General features: G+C 51.8%; 6 protein-coding genes and 1 non-coding gene across 7 annotated transcripts; 2 read left to right on the top strand and 5 right to left on the bottom strand.

The window, feature by feature from the left end:
* Positions 1-2,799: 2,799 nt before the first annotated feature.
* QC762_0063800 lies at positions 2,800-2,881 on the bottom strand. The gene has a single exon. It is a non-coding gene; the product is annotated as a tRNA-Asp (tRNA).
* Positions 2,882-3,044: 163 nt separating this feature from the next.
* Positions 3,045-4,391, top strand: PAN5_1 (2-dehydropantoate 2-reductase (Ketopantoate reductase) (KPA reductase) (KPR); the record flags this gene model as incomplete). The annotated part of the gene is made up of 1 exon (XM_062882774.1): positions 3,045-4,391. The coding sequence occupies one exon, from the start codon at positions 3,045-3,047 to the stop codon at positions 4,389-4,391; it is 1,347 nt and encodes a 448-aa protein (XP_062743238.1).
* A 171-nt stretch (positions 4,392-4,562) lies between these two features.
* QC762_000290 (uncharacterized protein) lies at positions 4,563-5,552 on the bottom strand (the record flags this gene model as incomplete). Its single annotated transcript, XM_062882773.1, has 1 exon — positions 4,563-5,552. One exon carries the CDS (start codon positions 5,550-5,552, stop codon positions 4,563-4,565), a length of 990 nt encoding a protein of 329 aa, XP_062743237.1.
* Positions 5,553-10,395: 4,843 nt separating this feature from the next.
* On the bottom strand, positions 10,396-14,749 carry QC762_000280 (uncharacterized protein). Its single transcript, XM_062882772.1, has 8 exons — positions 13,196-14,749; positions 12,966-13,144; positions 12,436-12,917; positions 12,045-12,384; positions 11,500-11,989; positions 11,086-11,445; positions 10,804-11,036; positions 10,396-10,751 (listed from the first exon to the last, which is right to left on the bottom strand). Exons 1-8 carry the CDS (start codon positions 13,242-13,244, stop codon positions 10,509-10,511), a joined length of 2,376 nt encoding a protein of 791 aa, XP_062743236.1. The 5' UTR covers positions 13,245-14,749; the 3' UTR covers positions 10,396-10,508.
* Positions 14,750-14,804: 55 nt separating this feature from the next.
* QC762_000270 (uncharacterized protein) lies at positions 14,805-16,638 on the top strand. The gene is made up of 5 exons (XM_062882768.1): positions 14,805-15,027; positions 15,103-15,883; positions 15,936-16,051; positions 16,115-16,326; positions 16,380-16,638. The coding sequence occupies exons 2-5, from the start codon at positions 15,597-15,599 to the stop codon at positions 16,434-16,436; spliced, it is 672 nt and encodes a 223-aa protein (XP_062743235.1). The 5' UTR covers positions 14,805-15,027; positions 15,103-15,596; the 3' UTR covers positions 16,437-16,638.
* Positions 16,639-16,667: 29 nt separating this feature from the next.
* QC762_000260 (uncharacterized protein) lies at positions 16,668-18,299 on the bottom strand. The gene is made up of 2 exons (XM_062882762.1): positions 18,171-18,299; positions 16,668-18,088 (listed from the first exon to the last, which is right to left on the bottom strand). Exons 1-2 carry the CDS (start codon positions 18,195-18,197, stop codon positions 16,871-16,873), a joined length of 1,245 nt encoding a protein of 414 aa, XP_062743234.1. The 5' UTR covers positions 18,198-18,299; the 3' UTR covers positions 16,668-16,870.
* A 7,740-nt stretch (positions 18,300-26,039) lies between these two features.
* QC762_0063740 (uncharacterized protein) lies at positions 26,040-26,297 on the bottom strand (the record flags this gene model as incomplete). Its single annotated transcript, XM_062883650.1, has 1 exon — positions 26,040-26,297. The coding sequence occupies one exon, from the start codon at positions 26,295-26,297 to the stop codon at positions 26,040-26,042; it is 258 nt and encodes an 85-aa protein (XP_062743233.1).
* Between the last annotated feature and the right edge of the window lie 942 nt (positions 26,298-27,239).

The following is a 27,239-nucleotide window of genomic DNA, read 5'->3' as shown; positions in this document are numbered from 1 at the left end:
AGCGTCAGTCCACTTCCACGAGCAGGCAGCTACGGACCTACAACCCGCTTGCTCAACCTGCACTCAGCTCCAGGACTTCCCTCGAGTGGGTATCCGGTGTCCGGACGGGAAGCTGCACTTCTAGCTGCAAGCCTGCATGCAATTGCCATGTCATGAACGGCAGGGCCACTGCTTCCATTGAGAGCTGAGAGACGGGACCGCGATGGGCCGATATGAGCAACCAGCCACTCACAAATGGAAGTAATTGCAACGCCCTTGACGGGGGTTAAGAAAAGACACCAGTTGTGATGATGCTGCCACAAAAGAATCAGGGAGATCACCCCTTCCGCTTCAGCTGGCATATGCGCATATTGCACTTTCTGCTTGGAAAATCTCAGTTGAAGGTGAGTGACCCGTTGGAATTCCCCAACTCATGTCACATCACGGCATCCTGCTGTCCGGCATGGCAGCGGCGGCAAGAGGGAAGTTGATGCATGGTTGGATATTGTAAATATTCCGAGTTTCAAGGCTCAATCTTCACCTGTTCTTCCTCCAGCCTCACATTAAATCTTGAATTCTGGTCTCTGGAAACTCCACCAACTCTCCCATCAATCGCTCAGCCTCTCTAACAAATTTTATTATTAATAAAAAAAGAATTTCGATTTCTTTTCGAAATAAAAATGGCCTCCCAGAACTCCCCCGCGCCCACCTCGTCCTCGCGCGCTGCGCGTGCGGTGATCTCCACCGGTATCCCAAACCCCCAATTGACCTTGTACCGTGATTTATCCAAATTTGACTTACTACTCATAATAGCACTGTGCTGACTGAAGATTAGGCAAGAGCAAGGAATGATATTGGGAGGGAAGGATACGGTGGGGGCAGACCGCCGGCGGCGCTGGACGAGGTGGGCGCTTTTTCGGCAAGACGTTTTGGGCTGGCTGGCGTTTTTTTCGCTCGCTCTGGCGATTTGGGGCTGGGGTTGGGAGTCCGGGTGGTGATCGCGGAGGCGGTGGTGATCGCGGAGGCGGTGGTGGCGGTAGTAATTTTTTTTTGGCAGACGTTTAGGGCTACAATCTTATATTTTTCCAATGCGCGGTGTGGGAAATGTAGCTTCTACTGTGCCGCAGGCCAGGCTGCCTGACGCAATGCAAAGGAATGATCAGATCACCGCTCTCTCACCCAGCCTTGGCAAGATGCGGATGTAACGACCACGAGGATGATGAGAGCGATCGGTCAAAACGTGCAGTCGATAGACAACAGCGACATGGTGCCTAGATAGATTGTCTTTGCAGAGCTGGAAATAGATTATCGTGATAATGCGTAAACTGGGATCGCCGCCGGGTTTTATTTCTAAGTTTCAATGTTTATTTTCTGTTGGCGCTTAGCGGCCAAGCCTGAAGTGTTGGAAGATCGAGGGGGTGGATGTAGAGATACCATAAGGAAATTCACCTCAGAATTTGGCAGAGAATTCTTCCAGAATTGGCATCACATTTCCCTTGAATTGATTGTCTGGATGTTCTTCTTCTCAGCAGCAGTGCGATTATTACTCCGGTGGTACCGATGCTGGCATGCCAGTACCACCTCATCCTCGCCCCTCCCAAATCCCCAGGCTCAAAGACCTTAAATATTTCAAACTTACTTCAACCACTTCAATGTAGGGAGTGCAACTCCTCCAGCCTCCGGCGCATCTGTGGCGGGCGAGTCTGTGGCGGGAGTTTACGTTTGGGAGCCAGAGGATTTACCGCCAGGATACTCGTATTCAGACAGGCCAGAAACCCCAAGAACAAGCTCCGTGATGTCGGACTCATCGAGACACCGTTCTTCGAGCCACAACCCCTCTTACCGATCTTCGTTGAGGCATGGCTCGTCTAGCCAAGGTTCTTCCAGACAAGGTTTAAGATCTTCATCCAGAATGTCAATTCGGACGATGGTATCGGCGTACCCTGCTCAATAATCATATACTGGGGAATAATCATATTCTGATCAACAATCATATCCTCCCCCACAATCATATCCGCCGCAACAGCCCTTGTATGGCGGGCTACCATTCTTACCCGCTATCGCACCGCAGTGGACCCTTCAGGGAGCGTATACTCGCCCTGCACCCCCAAAGAAACAGCCCTCGCGGTCCGAGTCAGGTTATGCGTACTATACACAACAAGTTGCCATGCCTTTTTCCATTGGGAATCCGGACCGAGATCGTGCTCAACCCTCGCTGTCCAATGGATTTCAGCGGAGAGATTTGACTGCCTACGGGATTCGTAAGCAAGGCGCCACGCCTCTCGCACAGGTTGCACCTGAAGTGCAACTCAAGACAGCGCCTTACAAAGGGGTTTCTGTGACGACGACGGGATGCACCGAGGAAGAATGGCAACAGCCGGCGGGGAGGTGGAAAGTAGGTGGTGGGGCGTGATTTGAAGTCTGAGATTCTCGGATGTGACAGTGCTGGTTGTGAGACGAAATAGTTTGGTGCTTTCTTTTCGGGGGGTTAGATTCAGCAGTCTGGAACTGTTCTCTTGGTATGCAAAACATTGATGGATTTGATTCAGTTGGAATTATAGATGCGCTGGATCAGTCAGATAGCTAAATGTTCAAGTCATTCATGTCTTTCAGTTGGACGCTTCTTTGTGTCGTGTTTGCACCCTTGACTGTTGCCCTGCTAACAGTGGATATCTTTTACGAGCACCTCACTCTTGAGAATGTGGGTGCCTGATATTACTGTTCTGAATTAGTCTGCCATGCGCTTCTAGAAAAAGCCAAAAAGCATAGAACTGCAAAAATAGCATCAGCAACGATATAGAGGAAAAAGAAAATGGCATACTCTCCCGCCGGGAATTGAACCCGGGTCTCGAGCGTTTGTTGGAATGACAAGCTCACATACTGACCACTATACTACGGAAGATTTACAGATGTTGACACCTGTCGTAGCTTGGCAAAAGTGGGAAAAAACAGGCTTATAAATGAAGGTGAGTAGCAAAATTGTTAGTACATCAACTGGCTCGGCGCAAATTTTAAGTGGCTGAAGACCCAGATTTCAACCGCAACTCGCAGTCAGTCAATCCACCATGTTGCTGTCAGATCGTGCCATCCATATCCTCGGGGTTGGAAACCTCGGCAAATATGTCGCACACGCACTGGCAACACACTACCCAAGACTTCCCGTGACTTTGATCTTCCGCAAAAAAGACTCCTACGACAAGTTCGTCGACGGCGGCAGGAAAATCACAAAATGGATCGATGAACACACCCAAGACTCCAAATCCGGCTTCAGAGCCGAGTGGATCGGACAGTCCAGGCCTGGCTCACCACACATCAGCAATCTGATCGTCGCAACAAAGGGCCAGCAAACACTCACTCCTGTCGGCTTCCTTTCACCCCGTCTCGATCGCAACTCGACTGTCTTGCTGCTGCAGAACGGCATGGGTGTCAAGGAAGAACTCGACTCCCAGATCCTCGCCTTCCGATCCCCAGAGCACCGCCCCTCATACTGGGCAGGCGTCTGCAGCACTGGCGTCTTTGGCCGCGGCGACCCTACCCGCCCAGTCTGCCCCTTCACCTTCCAAGTGGCTGGGTCCGGCCCGCTCAACATCGGACCCTTCAGCGAGAGTCAGGAGATAGAAAAGGAACATCCCCTCCGTCGGGCCCTCGAGAAATGTCACCCAACCCTTCGGACCGAGTTTCTGGACTATGAAAAGATCAAACTCGCCCGGCTGCGCAAGCTGGTCATGAACGCTGTCATCAACCCCCTGACGGTCGTACATAGATGCCCCAACGGTTGGCTTCGGAGTTTGGAAAGATTCAGGGCTCTGCCGGACCATCCAGTCACTGGCATCACCGCCGAGTACAGGCCGTCTTCACTAGTGGCAGAAATCGGCCCCATTGTCCGTGCCGTGCTCGACCTACCCTCGGGAAACACAAAACTTGACGAGGCCTGGTCGGATCTAGCCTTGCTCAGAGAGGCTCTTCTGCTGGCCGATCGCACCGGTGAGAACCGGAGCTCCATGTTGCAGGATGTGGAGGGTGGCCGAGAGACTGAGATTGACTACATCTGCGGCTGGCTTATCAAGAAGGCGAGGGAGTTGGGGCTGAAGTGCCCAAGGGGGACGCAAAATCTGTATCACTATATCAAGTTCCGCAAGTGGGAGAATGGCGAGGAGTTGAGGAGGTTAGGGCCGTCACCACGTGGAGCAGCATCTGTGGAAGATATGAAGGCGATGGATAAATCCATAGGAGATAGGGACATGGTGACGGTAGAAAAGCCTGAGTGGCTCAAAGCCAAGGTGACGGTAGAAACACCTGAGTGGCTCAAACCCAAGGCGGTGAGCAAAGGCGATAAACCCTGGGGAAAGGCGCCAAAGAGGGTAAATAAATACATGGCAAAGGCTCAAGGGCCTGGCAAAGGCAAGAGGTAAAGACAACAGCATCTATTTAAATATACCAGCCACAATGCTCGCTCGCGAGCTACCCACTTTGAGCACAGATAAGAGATTTTAGAGTCCTCACATAATAAGTAGGTCGGTAGCTACTGATCATGGTCAAATTAAGATCCCGAATCCTGAACTCCTCCCTTTCCTAGGTACAATTCAATCCATCATGACCTCAGAATCACCATCCCACTCCGCATCCTTTTTGACTTTAATATTCTTACCAGTCAACACATTAATCCCTTGAATCTCATCGCCCGAAAACGTACGCGTCAGTATCCTCACCATCTTGGGAGCAGACATATGTGGCAAAAGAGCCCGCGCCCGGCTCAGAACAACCCCTCTCACCACCTGGGCCAACCTGACAAATCTCCCCGGGCCACCGCAGCGTGCGGTGAACCTTGACTTTTCGTTTGCCAGCTCCTCGGTCAAAACAAAGTCAACGAGCAGCACACGCAAAGGAAGAGGACCGGGGAAGTCTCGCGGGGGTTTAAGGGCATCGGCGCAGATGGTGCGCACGCGCAGCCGTAGACGCTGCAACGTTGGGAGAAGCGCGCCGATCATCGGGCAGACGTGGCCGTCATCGCCGTGGTGGGGATGACCCTCTGGTTCTGGTCGAGTACCGTAGAGGTCTAGCTCCAGGGCGGTCAGGTTGCTGGTTGATAGGAGCAAGGCGCGTAACGTGGATGGGAAGAGGTACGTCTCTCGGATTTCAAAAACAGGGTTCGATGGCTTGATAGCTTTGATGCGCAGGGTGCGTAATTTTCGGGATTGTTTGATGATGGTGGCGAGGTGGACGAGATCGTCGTTTAGTTCCATTGTCCTCCTTTGCAATGACGATTGATCCGGGACGTAATTCCAGCTGGAATCTTTTGGGTCCAAGACAGTCCCCGGCCGGACAGTGCCGAAGCCTTCCAGGTTCAGGTCGAGAATCTCCATCTCGCGGAGACTTGACTCCGCGTACGGAGACGACGCCATTCTTCGTAGCATCTTGGTCGTGATGCAGGCCTCGCGAAAGCACACGATATGGGCAAGTCCGTTCCATCGCTTACAGACTCTGAGGCGTGATAGATCTGAGCGGAAGTATGATGAGCCCACATGGTCGAAGATTTGAAGAAGGATCTCGGCTGGAAGTTCTATGAGTGACATGGTGTGTCGTCGCGTGGGAGAGGGTGAAAGCCGCCTAGAAACTCCCAGGTTGGTATATGATGCCGAACAGTAAAGCAACTTCCGCAAGTCAGATGGGCGAGGGCATAACTATCCCATTCTTCACGGCACAGCAGCTCTTCATGTCGGCAAATGCGGGGTAATATCAGGCACCCGCATTCTCAAGAGCGGGGTGCTCGGTTTACAAAGTAAAACATATCCAATGATGGCAGGGCAACAGTCAGGGGTAAAAGGATGGTTGCAAAAATAAAGAGGGTCAGGGGCAGGGCGGGGAGTGTTTAAGGAGGATACTTGAGCATGAAAACAAATCATGTACCCGGGAGTGGCGCTTAGTGCCAAGTGAAGCCTAATTTCTTACAGCTGCCACCACCAGATTCCCATGTGTTTTTTATTGCCTAACGTCACTTCCAAACCCTAAGCCACATTTGTGGCAGGTTAACGGTGGTGTGCGCTGGCCTACTTCTCTCCTGTTTAATTTTTGGGCATTCGATTTTCTTTTTCACGAACACCAGCTTTCTGCAAACACCACCTTTGCGCAATGGGATCAACACAGATCCCCCTCCCAGCGAGCGCTATGCAGCCGGCGTCGAGCTCAACATTCGAACACATATTCCACCGGAGCCCTTTGGGCAGATATACTGGGGAAATACTCCCGAAGTCAACGTCGCTCATCGAGACCATCGCCTCCACTTTGCGTTAAATAACCCGGCACAGGACCCTTGTCCTTGGGAAACGTTAGACCCATCGACCACGATCAAAAGATACTTGTAATTGATGAGTTTATTCCATCAAAGAAAAACCGTGGACGTGGTTCAACTGTGGTGGTCTGCCACCTTAACGGCAACCCATCGGAGCAGCGCATGCCAAAATCTACGACGGGGTTGATTACTCGGACCAAACTGACCCAGACCAAGACGACTCAGACTACAATGAAGATATGGACTGCATGACCCGCGCAGACTGGAATTATGCCCTCGAAGCCAGGTCCTACATTCTCATGGAACATCACCTGGAGGAAGGATCTATTTTCGATAGGGTAGCGCCCCAATACTATGATGCCTGGACTTTTGCGGTCGAAACCCATATTCCGGACCGTTTACGTTTGGTGCGTATGACCCTTCTCGAGCGGGTCACCGGCGACGCCATGGAGGATATAATCCTGCAAAAGCAAGACGTCGGCAAGGAGGAGTGCAGGTCTGTACTGACACGCGTAATTGACGCGGAGCGACTTTTGTGGTGGCAGCGTCTCATTGGCTTGGACAATCTCGATCCGAGTAAAATCATCATTCGCAAAGACAAGAGCTCGGGGGTTGCTTTTATAGGCTTCACAGCCGTCCGTTTGTTCTACTACTACAACAAGCAGGTACATCCTCTTCACCGTGCAGATCAGCCCAAGAAGCTACTGCCACCAAAGAAGAAGCCAATGTCGCCCATCTTACAGTACTGGCCCTTCCAGCTTTTGAAAAACAATGAACTCACGACTGGTGCTTGGAGCGAGTTGATATCCAAAGCCTGGCATGCAGGTGATTAGGATCAATATGCACAATGGTTAAAAGAGATCTGGGGGAACAATGACAAATACGCACCTGTACGCGAATGGATCTTCCAAGAGAAGTATCAGCAAGACCGGAGACCCAAAAATCGCAACTTAATGCTTAAGATGTTGAAAGGGAGCCGGAAAGCATCCGTCACACTATCAACAACAGCGCGGCTCTGACGGAAGCACTACCTCACAATCCACAACAATAACGGTAGATAGTGTTTTCTACATTCCTCCGGCGAAACAAACACAAGCATCTCGAGTTTAGGGTCACAAAGCTCTACACTTGCGCTTCGTGAGCAGGGGAGCGAACTGCCTAAGCTCCCAGAGGAGCAAGAAGGAGAGGCTTGGTGGGCTTTTATGCTATAACCGATGGTGATCTAGATAGATAATACATCTCTTTAACTTTATTTTTATAACGCTGTCTTTGTAAATCTCTCCCATCAAGAAGCAACGCATAGGGCCCTCTAGATAGACTCATTTACAATCTTATCCCCATTATCTTGTGATGTTTATGGGACAGTTTATTGGGGATGTCAACGTTTCTGGGTACACTTCTTTTGCTATCTCCCCCTAATGTAGGGCTAGCTAAGGTACTATAACATCTTATTCTAACGTGCGTGATAAGCGAGTGACACAGACAAGCGAGCGACACACTTTCCACCACCCCACCATAACTATCCTCAATTATACAACCACAACACTAGGAAACTACAATAACTGAATTAGAAATATAAGGCTAGCACCTGCAAAGCCACCCTGTATATTCTTCTCTGTTATAGAGGCGAAGAAGGCTTCGCGAAGGCACAGAGGAACTCGAGCTTGCTTATATGATTGATATGTATGCGCATTAAAGCCTCGATCTGGCGACCGTACGCCTGTTTTAGCGGCCCAAAGCAGCCAACATCGAGTGGTTGAAGGAGGTGGGAGGAGTGTGGAGGCATGCAGGGCGTGATAATGTTATTCTGCTGGCAGTGGCTCGTCGGCGCGCAAGGGTTTTGAAAGCAACATTATAGACGTTAGCTGCAGCTCGTAAACTCAGATCTTTATCTTTTTCGAGAGCTTGAAGGGCCATAATAAGCCTGCCTTCTTTTGATGGTGAGGTCATATTGTGTTGTGGAAGAAAGTGATGTTGAAGGTGGAGGTGTTGTGTTGTGGGGGGAAGTGTGTCACTCGCTTATCCGTGTCACTCGCTTATCACGCACGTTACCGCATTTATATCTACTTCCCCAGCCGGTCGCCGACGTAAACTCTACTTCCACAGCGTCTGGTCTCCTCAAGATCTACATAACCTAAGAAATATTTGCTAATTAGCTTTTGACTTCAGACAATACCAAGGCGTTGTCACCTCATAAAAAGTAAATGTACCCTTTTTAAAGGCTAGTACACCCAACCGGGCAAACCCCCGAATCCTGTAGACGAGGTCCTCTGCTCATTCAAACCCCATCAACCCGCTTTATCAACCTATCCTCCACCTTCCCATCCCACTCCTGCCGCTCCGGTTTCCTAAACACCTTCCTCTTCCCCTCCTACTAGGACGGTAAAAACCTCGAGGCGAGGGCAGTTTGAGAGGCGGAATTAAGAAAGAGTGACAGGCTTAATTAGCACAACCGGCAGGAGCCATGATGGCACCCACACAGATTCCTGCAAAAGCTTTTCAATCTTCCATTTTGTCTCTTCCGTTTATTCGCCTGCAGCGCATTCTCCCTGTCAGACTTTCTGTGTTGCACAATAGAGGGCCAAACAACAGTCATGGTACACGCACCGTCAAAACCGTACGTTGCTCCCCAGCAACGTGTGGGATGCCCTTCTATCACCAGTCAAGCCACTTCCACAAGCCTCTACCTCTAACAAGCAAAAATATTCGCAAACCGAGCGATCCCCCAGCTAGAGGAAAGCCCGAAGAGTTTAGAACAGCAGTGTTTCGAGACCTATCAAAGGATGAGCTCGAGGAGGCAAAGGCCAGTACTATGAATGATCGTCGCGCTGGGGAATATCCCCATGCAAAATTTGACTTGGAAAAGAGCCTCGTAAAACTCGCCGCTCACTTTACGGCGTACTTAAAACGCCGGTTGTTCAACACATCGTTTTTCAAATCTGGCTGATGACAAGCACGCCTTATTGGCTTAGTCCGACAAAGAGCCATACTTTCTCCATGGAACGTTGATTGAGTTTTGATGGGCATGATGAAGTCAGGCTTGCCTTCTTGGGATTGATGGTATTGGCGTTGGAAGCAAAAGAAAACCCGGGGGGCAAGTATTATAACGGTGCTGTCGACCGTTGCCCCATATCAAAGAACAGGAACAGGGATGAACGTGCTGAGAAGCGCGCAGATAACAAAGAGAAAGGGTCAGATGTTGCATCTCGACCATCCAAGAGATGGATGTTGCATGCGCCAGGGGCTGTAAGTGAATGAATATTGAAGGTGGAAATCTGGGAGATTAGTTGGAGCTTCCGAGCCAAAAGTAGTCTTGGAAATTTAAAAGATATTATTATGCTCTTTTGCCAAGGCCTTTGTGATATAGAAATCTACACTCCATAGCAGATGCGTGCATAATGATGATGTTGTGCGTTGTAGGTGTCACAGAAAACCCCTACGAGGTTAGGCACCGTTGGGCACCTTGAGCCACACTTTTTGGCATCCACGTAATTCAGATACAAATGATGCGCGGCTCCGGAACTGACCAAATTCAGATCTAATATAGCTATATGTATATCTGCCTTAACAAGATCCTTTGCAATTGTCTAAGAAACCGCGGGATTGAGATGTTTAAGTATAAATGTTGGGAAAAGTGCTGTTTCTGGGCCACGCTCATTAGAGAAAGCCTACCGCCAGACAAAGCAGCACGGTAGCGGTTCTGAGCATCGAAGCGTGTGACATCGCTATAGTCGTTGATAATGGTGTTGTCGAGTAATAGTAGAGTGAGACAGTGCTGTGGGTAGGCAAAAAGAGAAGAGGAACGGCGACATTGATATTACTCGCTACAACTGTGGTGTCACAGGCAAGTTCAACTGAGAAAAACTCATTAATCCAGCCAGTTCTTAACCATCAACCGTATCAATTCCTATCGAGGGTCATTGCACCGAGGTCAGACAGGTATGTCCCGCGGGTATTCAGGGGCTTCATACTTGTATACCTACATCCAGTCATCACCCTCCTCATTGTATGTCTTAGGTATCTCAACAATCAAGTCTCATAACGACATCTTTCAGCATATCCTGTCTGCCCCGATATAGTATCAATACACCCTTTCGGCTGTACACGATATTCTATCCGTACAGCAACCCACTTTGTTACGTCCCATTCAACATCATGTACTAATTGAGCTCATGTACAATTTTTGCTACTTTCCTACCACCTACACCTTGTTATTTATACATTCCATTTTGACTCCTACTTAAGCCTTGAGGGCCAAGATCCTCTCAGCAGCCTTCTCAGCGGCGATGACGATCATGCCAGACGGGTTACCCGTCGACATACCAGGGAAGATGGAGGCGTCAACCACAAAGAGGTTGTCAGTGCCGTAGACCTTGGTGTCCAAGTCAACTACGGCAGTACCACCCTCACGACCATCATCAGTGCCAAGCTTGGCAGTACCCATCCAGTGGTTGGAGCGACGGGCGGATGGGGAGACAGGGAGCTATCGACAATGTTAGCCATTGTTCATGGCGCGTAAATGAGGAAAGACTTACGCCATTAACATAGTCCTCAACAGTTCCGGTGGGAGGGGGAAGGACCCAGGTGATGTTGGGGATCACGTTAAGGGCGGCTTGAAGCTTCTTGATACCAGCAATAACGGCCTCCTTGTCACCAGCGTTGTGGAGATAGGGGTGCTCGGAAACAGCGGTGGCGAGACCAGGGGTGATGGTCATCCGGCCTCTGGAAACGACACCTCTTCCGAGGTACTGGCTGAGAGTCATGGCATCTAATCTGTTAGCTTGTGGGTGTTACCCATTGTAGAAGGGCTAACATACGTGGGGAGTCAGTGATGCGACCATCTCCCTCAACACGGGCAGTCCATTGGAATTGACGGGGGATGCCGTCAGAAGGAGTAACCTCTTCCCAGACCATGGGTCCGATGTTGGGGGCAGCCTGGGTCAAGATACCAGTGCGGTTGTTGAGATAACGCTCCTTGTCACCCTCATTGGGGGCAGTCCAGGCCTCGTAAAAGTCATAGAAGACGACATCGGGGTGAGTCAAGATAAGATCGGTGTTGAGATGGTCAATCAGGTTGGAGCCGACCGGGAGGTCGATCCACTGACCCCGAGAGATGAAGGTCTCGCCGTCCTTGGAGCCGGCAACGATCTCAAGCTGGTCACGGGGACCGATACCGCCTGTCATTGTGTGTTAGCTTTCGGTGCTTGAGAAAGCCCACAAGAAGGACTTACTGCGCATGAGAAGCTTGGCAGAGCCAAAAGTACCAGCAGAGAAGATGACACCACCCTTGGCGCTAATCTTGACTTCACCGCTGTAGCCGCCGTCCCTCAAGCATTCGAGTTCAACACCGGTTACCTTGCCACCTGTTCTGATAGCCCTGCGCACAGCACTGCCAGTCCAAAGGTCAAAGTTGTCACGGTTGTTGGCTGAAACAAGGTATGTGGCAAGCGGGCCATCTCTCTCACCGTATCGGAACATGAAGTGGGTGTGCGCAAACGCGCCGTTCTTCTCGTTGGGCGACTGATTGGCAACAACCTCCTTGTAGCCCGACTTCCTCAGGCCGCTGGAAAGAACATCGAAGCCTTCACGGCGATAGAGGACACCATCAGCAGATGGCTTGAATGTACCAGGAATCCGGTCAAAGACACGGTTGGCGGCAGCCTCAACATCCTTGGACTTCCAGCCAGCGGGGAAGTTGTAGTCCCAGTCAGACGCGGGGGGCTGATTTATTTGTAAGCAAGCTTTCTGCAGGATGGGGCTTGGAGTTTGAAATTACCTTCCACCAGAGACCGGCGTTGACAGCAGTACCGCCGCCCAGAACACAACCAGCCATCTGGTCAGTATCAGTGCAGGCAATGCCGGCGCTGTCGACCCAGATCTGATTGCAGAGGCCGGGGACATCGAAGCGAGTGAGATTGGTTCCCTCGAGCCACTTGGGCTTCATGGTGCCACCCCAGCGACCAGAGGAAGGAGGTCCCTTTTCGATGAGCAAGACGCTGTGGCCGGCGGCGCTGAGCTTGTCGGCAACGGGGATACCGCCGGCACCGCCACCAACAACGATGTAGTCGTAGACCTTTTCGGGAGCAGGAGTGCACTCAGCATCACCAGGACCAGTACTAGAGGATCGTCAGCATCACGCCTCCCGAACTGATAGTACCGCTACTTACCCCTCACAGTCAGTCTCAGGAGTAGTCGTAGCAAGCTCAGCCCACTCGGCGTACGACTCGGAAGTGGCACCCTCCAAGGGAGCACCCCACTGACCAAAGCCAGCATCGTGGAAGCCAAACGTGGCGCGGTCAGGGCAGGTTGGGTTCTCCAGACCAGAGCTGCCAGCCGCGTGGCCCAAAACGAGGAATCCCTGAGTTGTCTCGACGCTGCCGCTAGTGCCGTCTTGGTTCCAGGAGAAGCAGTTCTGGCAACGGTAGATCAGCTCGAAGTGGGTGTCGGTGACGTTCGAAGAAACTTGGGTCAGCTTTGCATCGCCGGTGTAGAGGCCAGGTAAGGTGTAGCCGGTGGCCCAGCGGAAAGAAGTGTAGACAGTTCCCTCAGCGGCCCAGGCAACGAGGAGCAGGGCGTTGGTCATCTGACCGGCCTGGCCGTGGGAAAGACCGCACCAGCCGGGAGCAGCGGCATCTTCGATTTTGCAGCGCTATTCTCTGTCAGCACAAGAAGAAGTGAGGGTAGATGATCCACATACGAGGATACCAAGGTACTCGTTGGCGTTTTTGGTCAAAGCATCACCTGGGAGAGCCAGACCGAAGGTGAATGGAGAGGCTTCGGTAGCCTCGGTGCCTTGAGTCCACGTCTTGAATTTGATGCCGGACGTTTGATCAGTGTAGGTACCATCAGTCATTTGCGCGATGCCATGCTGCAGGTCTGTCGAATATCAGCCGGATTTCCATCACAAAACTTATTAGGAGCACCTACAAAGCGACGCCGCGAGGGCAGTCGCGCCAACACGGCTGAGAAACTTCATTGTCACTTTCCAGAACAGCCAAAGCACAGGACGATTCTGGATTCAGCGCTGGGCCAAAGAAGACAAGCCAGCCTCTAGATACAAACGTCTCAGGCGGGGAGCGGCCATGGATATAACCACATCGCGAGCGTAAGCTGACTGTGCCTGACTCCGCATTCCCAGGATCGAATCACGGAAGCGCAGTCCGGGGAAAACAAATGGAATGTCACCGATAGGATGGATCCGCGGTAGAATCAGAGCCGATGACTTGGAGGAGATGTAGGGAAATAAATTGGGCTGCATGACCAGAGTATAGCCTCCGCCAGGAGAATATGGGATCTGCGGCGTTGGCAAAGCCATGCTTGATATGAAGGGAGCAGATAGATTGGAGAAGGAGCCGCGCGGTGGGGTTTCCCCAAGATTTCCCCAGGGCGGAAGAAGCTGATGAGTTTGGCGAGGAGACGGCATGGCACGCGGAGGCAGGGGAGTTCAGGGGAGGCAAGGCACCGAACGGAAGCAGACGCCGACGCGGGACGTTTCGACTCATGGCCAAGCATTGATGTATGAACCGGTAATCTTGCCTGCATAGTCGCTGACGTTGTCTGTCTCCATTCTCAGGGGACTCGTTTGCGCTCCAATCTCAGGTGCCTCGGAACAAAACAGCAGCATTGGGCTGCAGATCACAAAGATCACGGTGCATTATGGGGTGCCCACAATCGGTGCGCCGCCTGAATGCAACATAGAATACTGGCTGGCGGACAGCCGAGTCAGTGAAGAAATCCCCAACCCCTCTTTCCTGGCGTGGCTGATTCGGTGGGTCTGAATGAAGTTCGAATTGATTCGAAGAGGCCAAATCCGGGTATTTCCACGAAGGTGAATCTCAACGGCGTTGCGGCAAAGAGAGCGGCAACAACGGGGAATTTCCAGCGGCTCCAGAGCGGCGCGGTAGAGGGGGTCCTTGGGAAGTCCTTGGCTCGGGGTTGGCCGGTTCCAGAAAAAATTCCGTAGTGGTGCTCAAGGTTGTAATCTCCCCCACTTTGGATAAAGTCCCGTCAGTCAGCCACCAGCGTCTACTGGCGCTGTAGTCGTTAACGGATGCTGGCGACCCATTTTGCTCTTCAATCAGGCTATACCCAATCAACTTGCGTATAGTAGATCTCGCGGTCCGTCGGGCCAGCCCTAGGATTGAGACCGTGGCGATTGCTCACGAGGCCGCCCCTGTTTGGGGAGGTCTGTCGGTCGAACTGTGGGGAGAGCATGCGATGGGCGTTTCTGGGGATAATAAACGAGGCGGCTGATGGCGGCTGCTTTATACGTTCGCTTCGATCGATCGATATGCGGAGGGTCGATGTCCTCGGTTTTTGGCAACGGTGAGAGTCGTGTTCGTGAGGGAAAATATGCAAGAAGGAACAGAAAAACTGCAAAAGCAGAACGCCAGGGCGCACAAAGGCATATATTTATCTGTGATAAAGGGCTGACCAAGAACCCAAGATGCTTGGGCCCTGTTTGGTGCCCATCAACAGCATGTGGAAGGGGTTGGAGGGGTAGCAGCAATGTAGACAGGCACCCTTCAACTGCCGTGCAACTGTCAAGCTAGCTCCCGTGACCTGACTGCCGGATTGCATTCTCTGCATTGCTTGTTCTGCCTGCGCATGTCCCGTGATCTCAGTGCAGTCTCGAGTCTGTGGAAGGAACCACTTCTCTGCCTGTTTTAGACCGGATGCTTGTCTCCGCCATTTTCGCTCCAGCTTCAAGGGCACCAGATCGCTATATCTGCAGATATGCAAGCAGGTATTCGTCGGCTGCAAGTGATTTTCAGTTCGTAGACAGAGGTTCATGATTTCAGCTAGGAGTGATGAGTTTCTCATTCGATGGGTAGCCAAGTCAGATCGATAGCTCTCATCTGTTAGAGCTCTATCTCAGCCAGTGTTCGGCACTCAGGTTGCAGACAAGAGTGTCAGAGCACGGCATCAATGGTCTCCATCAAAACGTGCGGGTTGATATTGGCCAGCCAGCTTCTCATTCGACAGAAAATCTGGGGCACACACAACCTCATTTGTCACCCATCCTCGACGATGTAGTTTTCCTGGATTGCTAACTTCGTCTGCAGCTTTGACTGGCTCATCACGATAGCATGGACAGCTAAAGACTCCAATCGTGGCCACAGACGGGCCGTTTCATATACACTCTCTGATCCTTTCAACCCGGCATTTGCGGCCCAATGTTATCCGCAGTGGTTGAAATGGCCGTCTTGTTCTTCTTTATATACTGGTATACTGGCAAAGCTGTGTCCTAATCAGCTAGTTAAGGATCTCAAGACCAAACCTAGCACTTTGGTTGAAATTTCTCTAGTTCATCTTTGATACCATCAACATGAAGGTTTTCCCCATTGTTACTGCCCTTACGCTGGGTGTTGCTGATGTCTCAGCCCACTACATCTTCCAGCAGTTCGGTGTTGGCTCAACAAAGTTCGGCGTCTTCGAACACATTCGCAAGAACAACAACCACAACTCGCCAGTGACCAGCTTGTCAGACAACAATCTCCGTTGCAATGTCGGAGGAGCCTCAGGTGCTAGCACCAGTATTGTCAATGTTAAGGCTGGAGACTCGGTGACCTTTTACACTGATCAAGCTGTGTACCACCAAGGACCTATTTCTCTGTATGAAATGCCGTCATCTTCGGACTGGATATAACAGTTAACCTTCTTTCAGCTACATGTCGAAGGCGCCTGGCTCAGTTAAAGAATACGACGGATCCGGTGAATGGTTCAAGATCTACGATTGGGGCCCGACCATCAACGGCGGCCAATCATCCTGGCCAATGAGATGTACGTCGTGTTTGTTTTCATACTACCTTAGCTCATCAGCATGCTAACATCCCATCTTCACAGCATCCTACCAAGCCAACCTGCCCAGGTGCATCCCCAACGGAGAGTACCTCCTCCGCATCCAATCCCTCGCCATACACAATCCAGGCTCAACCCCCCAATTCTATATCAGCTGCGCGCAAATCAACGTTTCCGGTGGTGGAAACTCCAGCCCCAGTCCCACGGTCAAGATCCCTGGCGCTTTCAAGGCTACCGACCCCGGATACACTGCCAACGTAAGTCTCGGTGTTGGTATTGACGGAAAACCGGATGCTGACTTTGAGGGCAGATCTACAACAACCTCCAGTCCTACACCGTCCCAGGACCCAAGGTGTTCACCTGCTAAGCGCGGCATAGGTCAAATGATGGATGTGTATATAGTCCCACTACAGGCAGCGACACGACATGATGGGGCATTTTGAATAATGATTTTTTCAAGGAAAACATGCATTGACTTGTTTCAAGCTTACTCCTGAGGGCGGCCTGGTTCCTCCCGTCCCGGGCTGGCCGGTCCGCCTTGCCCCCAGTCCCGCCGAAGGATCGGCGCTGAGTCTCCACTTCGCCGGTCCCTACTGCTTCGGGCTCGGAGGCGGCATTTCGTGAAGTGGCTACCTCAACAGCGTTGAAGTTCTATACACGAGTCGCAATCAAAAGAGTACCATAGATGCTAGACTTGAAAGAACGTGCTTGTTATATCAGAATGCGCGGGCTGATTCTCTGATTGCAAGAAGCAAAGGCTCAGCTTGCTGGTAACCCTGATTCTGAGTATGGCCCAAACCTCTAGGCACTATTCCCAAAGAACTTTGTAATCTTCTGACTTCCTGCCCCCGCTGGCGCAACCTTGCCCTTCTTCTTCTCTGGGCTCCTCGTGTGCTTGTTACTCGTCGCACTGCTCTTTGGTCTCTCTTTGACAGGCGACTCCCACTTCACCGGCCCCTCTTCTTGGACATTCTTGCTTGGTGAACCCTCCTCTTTCACTTTCTTACCCGGTGGCTCCTCTTCCGCATGATCCTCCGCTTCTCTTTTCACCCCTTGCTTTCCCTCTGTCACTACAACCCCCATCCCCTCCTCATCCTCCCTCTTCACCTCCTCCACACTCTTCACCTCTTTCCTCCCATCCACCATCTCCACCTCCACCTCCCCTTTCAACGGCTCCCTCTTCTTACTCTTCGCCGCAGCATTCGCAAAGAAATTCTCAATATTCCCCTTATTCTCCCTACTCCCCACTGGCACTACAAAAACAGCATCGTCATTCCCAACCTTGCCCACCTCCTTACTAACAGGATAAACCTCCAGCTCCCCCTCATACGGCCTCAACACCCCCTGCAACTCCTTACTCCACTCCCTCCTCCCCAAATCCAACCAAACCCTCAACCTCTCCGACTCCGCGTCAAGAATAACAGGCATCCTGTCATGCAAGAACCTCAACTGATCATTCGACGAAGTGGTGATAATAGTATAACTCCACACCTTCCTTGTCTCCCCGTCCCCCTCTCCATTCAGCGGCGGGAGAGAAGCACAATCCCACAAGCCAGCCAAAAGCATCAACCTCCCATCTTTCCTCTTGACATAATGCGGAATCTTTTCCTTGCCTTTCTGAAGCCACTCGTAAAACCCCTGCGCAATAACCACGCACCTCTTTTTGGACTTCATGCTCGCCCACATACCCCCTGACTGGGCGAGAGAGTCGTCGCGGCAGTTTATTGTTTTGAGGGTGGAGGGAAAGGAGGGGCTGGATTTGATCCAGGAGGGGATGAGGCCCCATTTCATGGATTGGAGTTTGAAGGCTGGGGTGGGGGAGGAGTCTTGTTCTTGTGGTTCTTCCAGTGCCTGGTGATGATTATGACCAGCACCGGCGTCGGCGCGGTAGACTACCCCGTTGTAGCCTGGGGCAAAGTTGTAAGATTGGCGGGGGGCGCCGTCGCCTTCGTCGGCGGGGGTGTCATCGACTTGGAGGTCGTAGTCGTTTTGGAGCATTTGGCGGACTTGGGAGGGCCGCTTGAGGAATTGGTTAGTGAAGGGGGTCGCACCAGCCGGTGGGGAGGGGTTGGGGTGGGTGGGTATAGGTGATGAGGCTTACTAGGGCCATGGCATATCTGCCGCACATTGTGAGTCGAAGGAATAATGTGGTATCGGGCTAGCGCAAGTCGCAAGATGTAGCTGTGATGTTAATTGTGCAATGGCTCGTCGTTAGACTTGTAGAAGTATTGACGTAAATCGTTAGACGCGACAAAGCAGCCCCGCCCCTCAAAGACGGAATTCCAAGTCACCAGGTCACGTGGGCACCTTGCTGTGACGAACCCCTGTACAGAACCTCTGAAAGGGATACTGGTTGAAGGCTACTTCTGACAATTGGTTCGGTGCGGCTAAACAGCGCACAACAAAATGTCTCAATGTAAACACAAGATACCGTGAATACAATCTGAATTGCATACTGCGGAACTATCTACGAGCTATCTAGTTCCTCCGTATATATAGACTTGTGATTCTCCCCGATCATGGTGATCATTCCGCTCTTTCCCAATGATCACAATGATCGCTATGATCCTTCTCTGGTTCTTTATTGGTCGTACTTCCGTGATCACTGCAGTTCCCAGTCTTATTGCCCATGATCGCCCAGATCGCTGCGACCTTGTTCTGATTGGTTGGTGACCTTGCACTGCTCTACCGTTCCCGATGTTAAGGTTGTGACACTTGCCCACTACCCCTGAACACCTGAATCGTAGGTCTGAGATGGAAGTGCCAGGTAAAGTAGAAAGACCTGAAGTGGCGAGGCATTCAGAAAATAGGTCACGCAACATATGCTAGCTATTCTGTAAAAGTAATACTCTATCGCTTGAGCGCTTGGGCAAGGTAAGACCTACGATGCCGACTCCAGCCAAAATGACAGAAAGTGGTTCCTGAAAAGACATTACCAACATCATGCTGTATCCGTAGTTGTACCAGGTATCGTTCGCTCGTAATGGGATGTAAAGAACAGCGAAGAATGAAGGAGCGAGTCGAAGACGCAAAGTCTCCATATTTAAGGTTTTGGTCGACCGCCAAAAGATAGAAACAGTTTGCAATACCAGAAGTAAGCTACTAGTTGTCACGAAGTGGCCAAACGAGAGACAATGCTGCAAGGCTACACTAAATTGACGAAATACTAAGCTAAAGAAGAGAAAAAGGAAAGGAAGGCTTTGCCTGGCCTGGCCTGCACGGAATTTAAGGTGCAAGGCTGCAAGGCTCGGTGGGGCAGGGCAGGTGAATGATAAGATAAGGTCAGGGTGCCAGTGCCAGTGCCATGACACTAGTACTGTGTCGCAAGTTACGCTGCGCCGTGAGCGCTAAGGTGCTCCATTGCTACAGGGCCCTTAGGCCTATATATAGCCATAACCTTTCGATAATAAGGATTATAACGGTTATATTTACTATTATCCTGATATAGGCCAGGCTAGTTGTCACGGACCTGACATAAGTGGGGAGCGCGGGGCGCGACCCGTCCAACCACTGGAACAGGAAAAGTGGGGAAGTCGGATTATCACTAGTGCCAAGGGTGATAATCACGATTATCACCAGCCTTCGGTGAACGACGAGTGATAATCGACATTATCACTGGTGATAATGGTGATAAACCGGTCTATATATACGGAGGAACTGGCTGGTGTAGATAGACAGTTCCGCAGTATGCAATCACAGCTTGTATTCACGGCATCTTGTGTTTACATTGAGACATTTTGTTGTGCGCTGTTTAGCCGCACCGAACCAATTGTCAGAAGTAGCCTTCAACCAGTATCCCTTTCAGAGGTTCTGTACAGGGGTTCGTCATACGTTGCATACTCACTTCAACTCTGTCACGGATAAGTTGAAGGTGTCAAGTTAATGCCATGGCCGGAAACGTCAGTACTCAGGGGATCTCGACCCAACCCACCATCGACCAGCTTCTCGCTCGTATCCAAGAGCTTGAGGATAAGTCACGCCTTTCCCACGACACCCTCACGCAGGAGAACGCTATGCTCCACCAGGAGATTGGTACCTTACGCAAGGAGGGAGAGCGTGCCAGGCTCGAGGCACCCGATCGCTACGGAGGTGCAAAGGGAGAGCTGGGGGGATTTTTGATCCAGCTTAAGGCATACTTTCGGTACTACCCTTCTCGTTTTCCGGACGAAGAATCCAAGGTTGTGTACGCTGCGTCCAGGCTCAAGGAGGAAGTTAAGGATGAGCTGTATCGACTGGAGCGACCGGAGACCATCGACAAGTATATCGCAATGGCGGTCCGCATCGACAATGGACAATACCAGCGCCGCAGGGAGCGCAAGGGCACACGCGTGCAAGGACTTTACCGCCCTAACGACAAGAGAAAGAGACGGCCTTATGGGACTCACGTCTCAGGGACCATTCACGCAGGACCCATGGAGGTCGATGCTATCCAGCGACAAAAGCCGCAAGGCCGAGGCCAGGGCAGAGACAACCTCAAGTGTTTCAACTGCGGCAAGGCAGGACACTTCAAGAAAGACTGCAGGGCACCCAAGCAACTCGGGTGGAAAAAGGAAATCGCGGCAGCCATTACATCGAAGGGACCGAGGGTTGTGGAGGTCGCAGCCATCGGGTACCAGCAAGACGAAGCGGTAGGCTTCGAGGAAGACTCTTACTGGCACGCCAAACAAGAGGAAGCAGAGTTCCAGGAGCTGCGGGAAGCAGTGGAAAGACTGAAGGCGGAGCACGAAGAAGGAGATCTTCAGATACAGGCATTGCAGGAGCAAGTGGCACGAGTCACTGCGGAAATCGCCACGGAGGTCACCAAGGACGACAACCCTACGCAAGAGGAAGGACCTACCCGGTGGACGATGCCAGGGAAGCAATACGGCAAGCACAGGATCGCCGTCATGCAAGCATGGCCTGAGAAGCTCGAGTATAAGAGCTGGGAAGAATACTGGAAGGATAAGAAGGTCGCCAGCATTGGGATCGCGAAGTTGCCAGGAGACACACCCACACTCACGAGGTATATACCCTGTGAAGGAGACGCGGTACAACTTCATCCCACGCATCCGAAGCACAGGAGAGCACCTTGGTTCCAGTGCATTACACACGGATGTGTGGAGCACCACCAGAGCAAGTCGCTACACGGCCACTGGCCGGTACGCAAGGTGGGCAAGGAAGGCAAGCCACAGCCAGTCAGGAAGACGATGGAAGATGGGAAAAAGCCAATGAAGAGTTGGACGACTACCTGTTGTGGAAGGCAGGGAAAGCAACTCAATTGGGGAATGGATTCCAGGTAATCCAGTTTACGCCGAGAGAAGCAGGATGCTGCCTCGGGTACACAGACGAGAAGTACACGCTGGACAGCGAAGTCTCGGGGCTAGGGATGGCACTATGGTGGTGCTCAAGCCCAGACTGCGCGCTGCATTTGCGGCAGAAGGTTAGGCAATACCACCAGGCCACGGAGCCTAAGGCATCGGCCAAGCAGCGGAGGTACTATCAAAGGTGTGCTTGACAAAATGCTAGGAAAGTAAGAGACGGAAGATGGGAGGAAGCCAGGCGGAGGTGGTTGAAAGACTTCGTGTTGCTGGACAACCCGGAGCAGGAGGACGCTCTTGAACGACACAACCGCTTGGGAAACGACTCGCGGCCCTTCGCGGGGGCCGGCAACCTCTAACGGACCACGAACGGCATTTTCGGAAGCATCGGCGTAAGGCGAAGGTGTGGGACAACGACCCGATGCTCGTCAGTGAGGTCGCTGCCGCACAGAGAGGAGGCAAGAAAGACAAACGCCCCTGGGTCACAGCGCACTGGAAGGATATCCAGGCGGTGGCACTGGTAGACGGAGGTGCGGAGACGAACTTAATTTCGCCACAGTTCGTGCACCAGGCCAAAATACCATGGAAGAAAAAGAAGGAATGGATCGTTATACAAGGACCATTTCCGAAGCAAAAGGTCTACAGAGAAACATTACCTCTGGACATTACAGTCGAAGGAAAAACAACTTCAGTTACATTCGACATTGTGGATATGGGACCCTCGAAGGATATGATCCTAGGGCAACCATGGCATGAAGACTACAACCCAGACATCGATTGGAGGGATGGTGGCCACCTACGACCAAGAAAACCTTGGAAGTATCCAGCCAACGATGGAAGATCAGGAGAACGCATGGAGCAGAGTGCGGGACAAGCACCCTCCACGGCACCACCGCAAGGAGCCCAAGAAGTAATGGTGTACTCCATCGACACAGGCGGCAAGATCGAAGAAGTAGGGTTAACGACGTTGGTGGAGATATCGGAGGTCAACAAGTATGCCTATTACAATAACGTGGAGAAAGGCAAGAAAAAGGCGGTACCGGTGGAATATCGAGGACACCCAGCCTTCACGGCCAAGCATTTGGAGGGGCTTCCAGAGCGAGGACCGTGGGACCACGAGATCAAGTTAAAAGAAGGAGCCAAGCTACGGCTATTTAAGGTCTATCACACCAAAGACAAGCAGAGTGAGGAGTTACGGAAGTATTTGGACGAGAATTTGAAGAGAGGACATATCAGGGAGTCCACATCGCCAGCAGGATACCCCGTGTTCTTCGTGCCGAAGAAGGACGGTGGCTTGCGACTGTGTGTGGACTACCGCCAGCTGAATAACGAGACGGTGAAAAACAGCTACCCGCTACCGTTGATATCTAGGTTACGGAGTCAACTAGCTGGGGCGCGATACTTCACACGCTTGGATATGCCTGTCGGGTACGCCCATATACGGATCAAAGAAGGGGATGAATGGAAGACAGCGTTTCGAGTATCGCGTAATGCCATTCGGGTTGACCAATGCGCCCGCGACGTTCCAATCTCTCGTTGACCATACGATGCGGAAGTACCTCGACAAGACAGCAGTGTGCTATCTCGACGACGTTCTTATCTACTCACGCACTCTGGAGGAGCACAAGCGACACGTACGAGAGATACTCGACGCGCTACACGGAGCCGGACTCTCAGTTAATAAGGAGAAGAGCGAGTTCCACGTGCAAAAGACAGTATATCTGGGATATCCGATATCGCCAGGTGAGGTTCGCATGGAACCTGGGAAAATTGCGGTAGTCAAGGACTGGCCTACGCCGCAGTCACAGACACACGTCAGGGAATTCTTGGGGTTTACAAATTTCTATCGAATGTTCATCCGGGGCTACGCAGGCATTGCGCGGCCACTCAACCACTTGACCAAGAAGGACGTGGAGTTCTGGTGGGGGCAGGAAGAAGAGCAGGCCTTTCAGGAGCTAAAAGAGGCTATTTTGAAGGACCCGGTGCTCAAATTGCCAGACCCCAGTCGACCATTCGAGGTCGAGGCTGATGCATCAGACTATGCGATCGGTGGACAATTGGGACAGCGAGATGACGACGGAAAACTACACCCGGTAGCCTTCTTTTCGAAGAAGCTAGAAGGGGCACGCCAGAACTACCCAATCCACGATAAGGAGCTACTCGCCATCATCGAAGCGTTCGAGGAGTGGAGGCCATATCTCAGTGGCACCAACTACAAAGTACAGGTCTACACGGATCACAAGAACCTGCGATACTTCACCACTACGAAGGTCCTCAACGCACGGCAGACGCGATGGTCAGAGTTTCTCTCGGAATTTAATTTCCAGATCAACTACAAGAAGGGTTCGGAAAACGCCAGGGCAGACGCACTTAGCCGGCGAGCCGACCACCACAAGGATGCACCCAGAGAGTCACCACCACTACTCGAGGAGACGCCAGACGGCACTCTCAAGCATCCACTTCAGCCGTGGATGGAGTGTTGCGCAGTGTATCGTGAGCAAGCCACCTCCAGCAAGTACCAAGGGAAGTTGGGCAACGATATCACAGAGCAATACTGGCAGGAAGAGTTGGAGCCACAGGGCATCCAAAAGGACAGTCAGGGAAGACTGTGGTGTAAGAATCGAGCGTACGTGAAGCCAGGTGACAGGACGACACTGGTGATGGATATTCACGGGTCGAAGCTCGGAGGACACATGGGTATTGCAAAGACCATGGAAAAGATCAAGCAGCACTTTGACTGGCCAAGGATCAAGGACGACGTCAAAGAAGCCATCCAGTCATGCCACACGTGCGAGAGAACAAGGGTTGCGAGGCACAAGCCTTACGGATTTCTGGAGCCACTACCAGTAGCGGAACGACCATGGAGTTCAGTTACGATGGACTTCATCACCAAATTACCAGAGTCAAAGGACACGGCAACCGGCGTCAAGTACGACAGTATATTGACAGTGGTCGACAGGCTTACGAAGTGGGCATACTTCTTGCCTTACAAGGAGACCTGGTCGGCAGAGCAGCTAGCGGATGTGGTACTACGGCATGTCACAGCAACACACACATGGCCAAAGGAGTTTATCACGGACCGCGACACCAAGTTCGTATCGAAGTTTTGGAGAGCGTTGTGTTACAACCTGCACCAGGAATGGATACAGACTGCAAGGCAGTACGCCAGAGGTGAATATGACAGGATGATCGAAGGTTGTGACAAGCGTCTCAGACACGGGTTCACTGTCAACAACAGGTTGTTCTAACAAAGAGCTACTGAGAGTAGATTGTAGACAAATGAACTTGAATTGCTTGCATGAGGAATCAGATTCCTCGACACGGGGAGCGCCCGGCGCTCCCCCCTATTTATGTCAAGCTATCTACATATATTTCTGAAGTATCTTTGTACCTTGCTCAGTGTGCTCAGTGGTCTTGGCGGCTGAGCAGACTGAGCAACCTTTCATGATCAATGTGCTCAGTGTGCTCAGTGGTCTTGGCCACTGATCAGACTGAGCACCTCCTGATTGGTCGTATGGGGGCTTATGGGTCTTTCCATCCCTGGCCCAATGATTGGCCGAGGTGCCCCAGCACCTCGGGTACCACCCAGTGGTTCCTGTACGGGAGTATTACGCTTGGGGCGTAACACGTTGATGACGAGGCTAGGGGTAGTGAGTAAGGCGTCTTCGGCCTACCACCCTCAGACGGACGGTCAGACGGAACGGCTCAACCAAATTGTGGAACAGTACCTACGGAATTACATCAATTTCGAGCAAGACAATTGGGTTGAACTGTTGCCTACGGCACAGTTGGCATACAACACATCGCCAACAGAGACGACCAAGGCCACGCCGTTCTTCGCAAACTTTGGATATGAAGCAGACCTACGGCAGGGACCAGATGTGGAGGTACCCAGGGCTGGGGTCAAGGCAGACAAGCTACACATGCTCCACGGCAAGCTCAAGCAAGAACTGGAGTTTGTGAGGGAAAGGATGCGGAAATACTATAACACCAAAAGGCTCGAGGGACCTCGCCTTAAGGGGGGGAACATGGTATTCCTTTCCACACGCAATTTACGCACCAAAAGACCTAGCAAGAAGCTGGCCCACAGGAGAGTGGGACCTTTTACGGTCGAAGAAAAAGTATCGGAAACGGCTTTCAAGCTCAGACTCCCAGACACTATGCGACTGTGATCCAACACCTTTCACATTTCACTCTTAGAACCGGCACCACGGGCGGCCAGCCCAGACACACAGATAGAAGCCGAGGACGAAGAAGAGGAGTACGATGTGGAAGAAGTGTTGGACTCTCGCATTAATAACAAACAACTGGAGTATCTAGTTAGCTGGTTGGACTACCCGGCTACGGACAACTCGTGGGAGCCAGCTACGAACCTCAACTGCCCTGAGAAGTTGGAGGAGTTCCACTGAAGGCACCCAACGACTGGGCTTGGCCGACCAGGGATTGCTCGCCCAGTGGGTCTGCAGGCTCGGGCGAGGGGGGCGCTAAGGCGTCCAGTTCGTCTAACGACTCCATTCCCCGACGAAAGAGCTCTGCACCCCAATCACGCATCGACTCGCGCTGCTTGCGTAGACGAGTCAAGGAGCTCAGCGTCTCCGCTAATAGATTCTCTTTCGCGGCTATTTCCTCATCGATTTTCTTTTGCTCCGATAAGTTTTTAATCACTACAACCGTTAGTAAGAAAAGAACCATCGCCCAGAATCCAGGCACCCACAAGAATCAGCCACGTTCGGCCCATCACACGACTTGCCCAATCGAACGCAGTTTGAACAACAGTTCGACCCTTCCTTTATGACACAGCGCCCTTGAGGTTTCGCGCGCCAACAACGAGAGCAAGGCATAATTTCGACGCCGTCCTGATCGACCGAGGCGGAAAGGACTGTTCGTTCGTGGGCAGTATCGCGGTAGCGTTTCTCTACGCGGCCCGACATCGTTAGGCATACCGGGGCAGGCTCACGAAGAAGGAGAAGGAGAGGGGTTACTTACGCGCAGAAGGAAGCAGCAGCGCTAAGGGTATAAGGACAACGACGACGAATCTTTCGGGACGAAAGACGTCGAGGGGGAGCATCGTGTCACAGACCAACCATATAGCAAGGCCAGGTGGGGACTGCAGCTAACCGGGTCTACCAATCGGAGGAAGGAGACACGACGGCAAGGCTGCAGGGTCAGAGGGGACTCACTGCTTGGCAAAGGTGAGCCGGATCACCACGATCACCTGGTGAGCGTGGTGAGCGCCAGAGGATCACCACCGACCGCTGGTGAGCGGGAGTGATCCAGGTACGGAGGTACTTAGGGATTTAAGGTCTATATATACGGAGGAACTAGATAGCTCGTAGATAGTTCCGCAGTATGCAATTCACACTTGTACTCACGGTATCTTGTGTTTACATTGAGACATCTTGTTGTGCACTGTTTAGCTGCACCGAACCAATTGTCAGAAGTTACCTTCAACCCGTATCCCTTTCAGAGGTTCTGTACAGGGGTTCGTCACAGAATGATTCTTCGTGAATTAGGTAACGCCAGCACCCCTACCTGCACCTTGACCAAATTGGCAGCCTGAGCTCATCAATACCCAATCTGCAGCCTAGCACCCTAACACCATTGCCCGGTCTCTGTGATGTATAGAATGTTATGTTTAGGTTGGTAGGTACCAACAACCTGGGGCATTGCTGGCAGAAATTCACGGAATGGATGTCGAAGCTTTGGCGAAGCTCTATCAACTAACCACAACTCCAAAGTGAAGGCAGAGGTGAGAGGTAGAATAATACCTTCTTATCTATCTAGCCTAAATTGGTACATTAACAGGTGCCTAATTTATCCTCGACACCTGTCTACCAGGCCTGCGACCGACAGTTTTCAGCAAGACAGCCTGC

This window comes from Podospora pseudocomata, chromosome 4 (assembly GCF_035222375.1).
Source record: "Podospora pseudocomata strain CBS 415.72m chromosome 4, whole genome shotgun sequence".
Taxonomy (NCBI): domain Eukaryota; kingdom Fungi; phylum Ascomycota; class Sordariomycetes; order Sordariales; family Podosporaceae; genus Podospora; species Podospora pseudocomata.
This window is presented reverse-complemented; position numbering and strand designations above follow the sequence as displayed.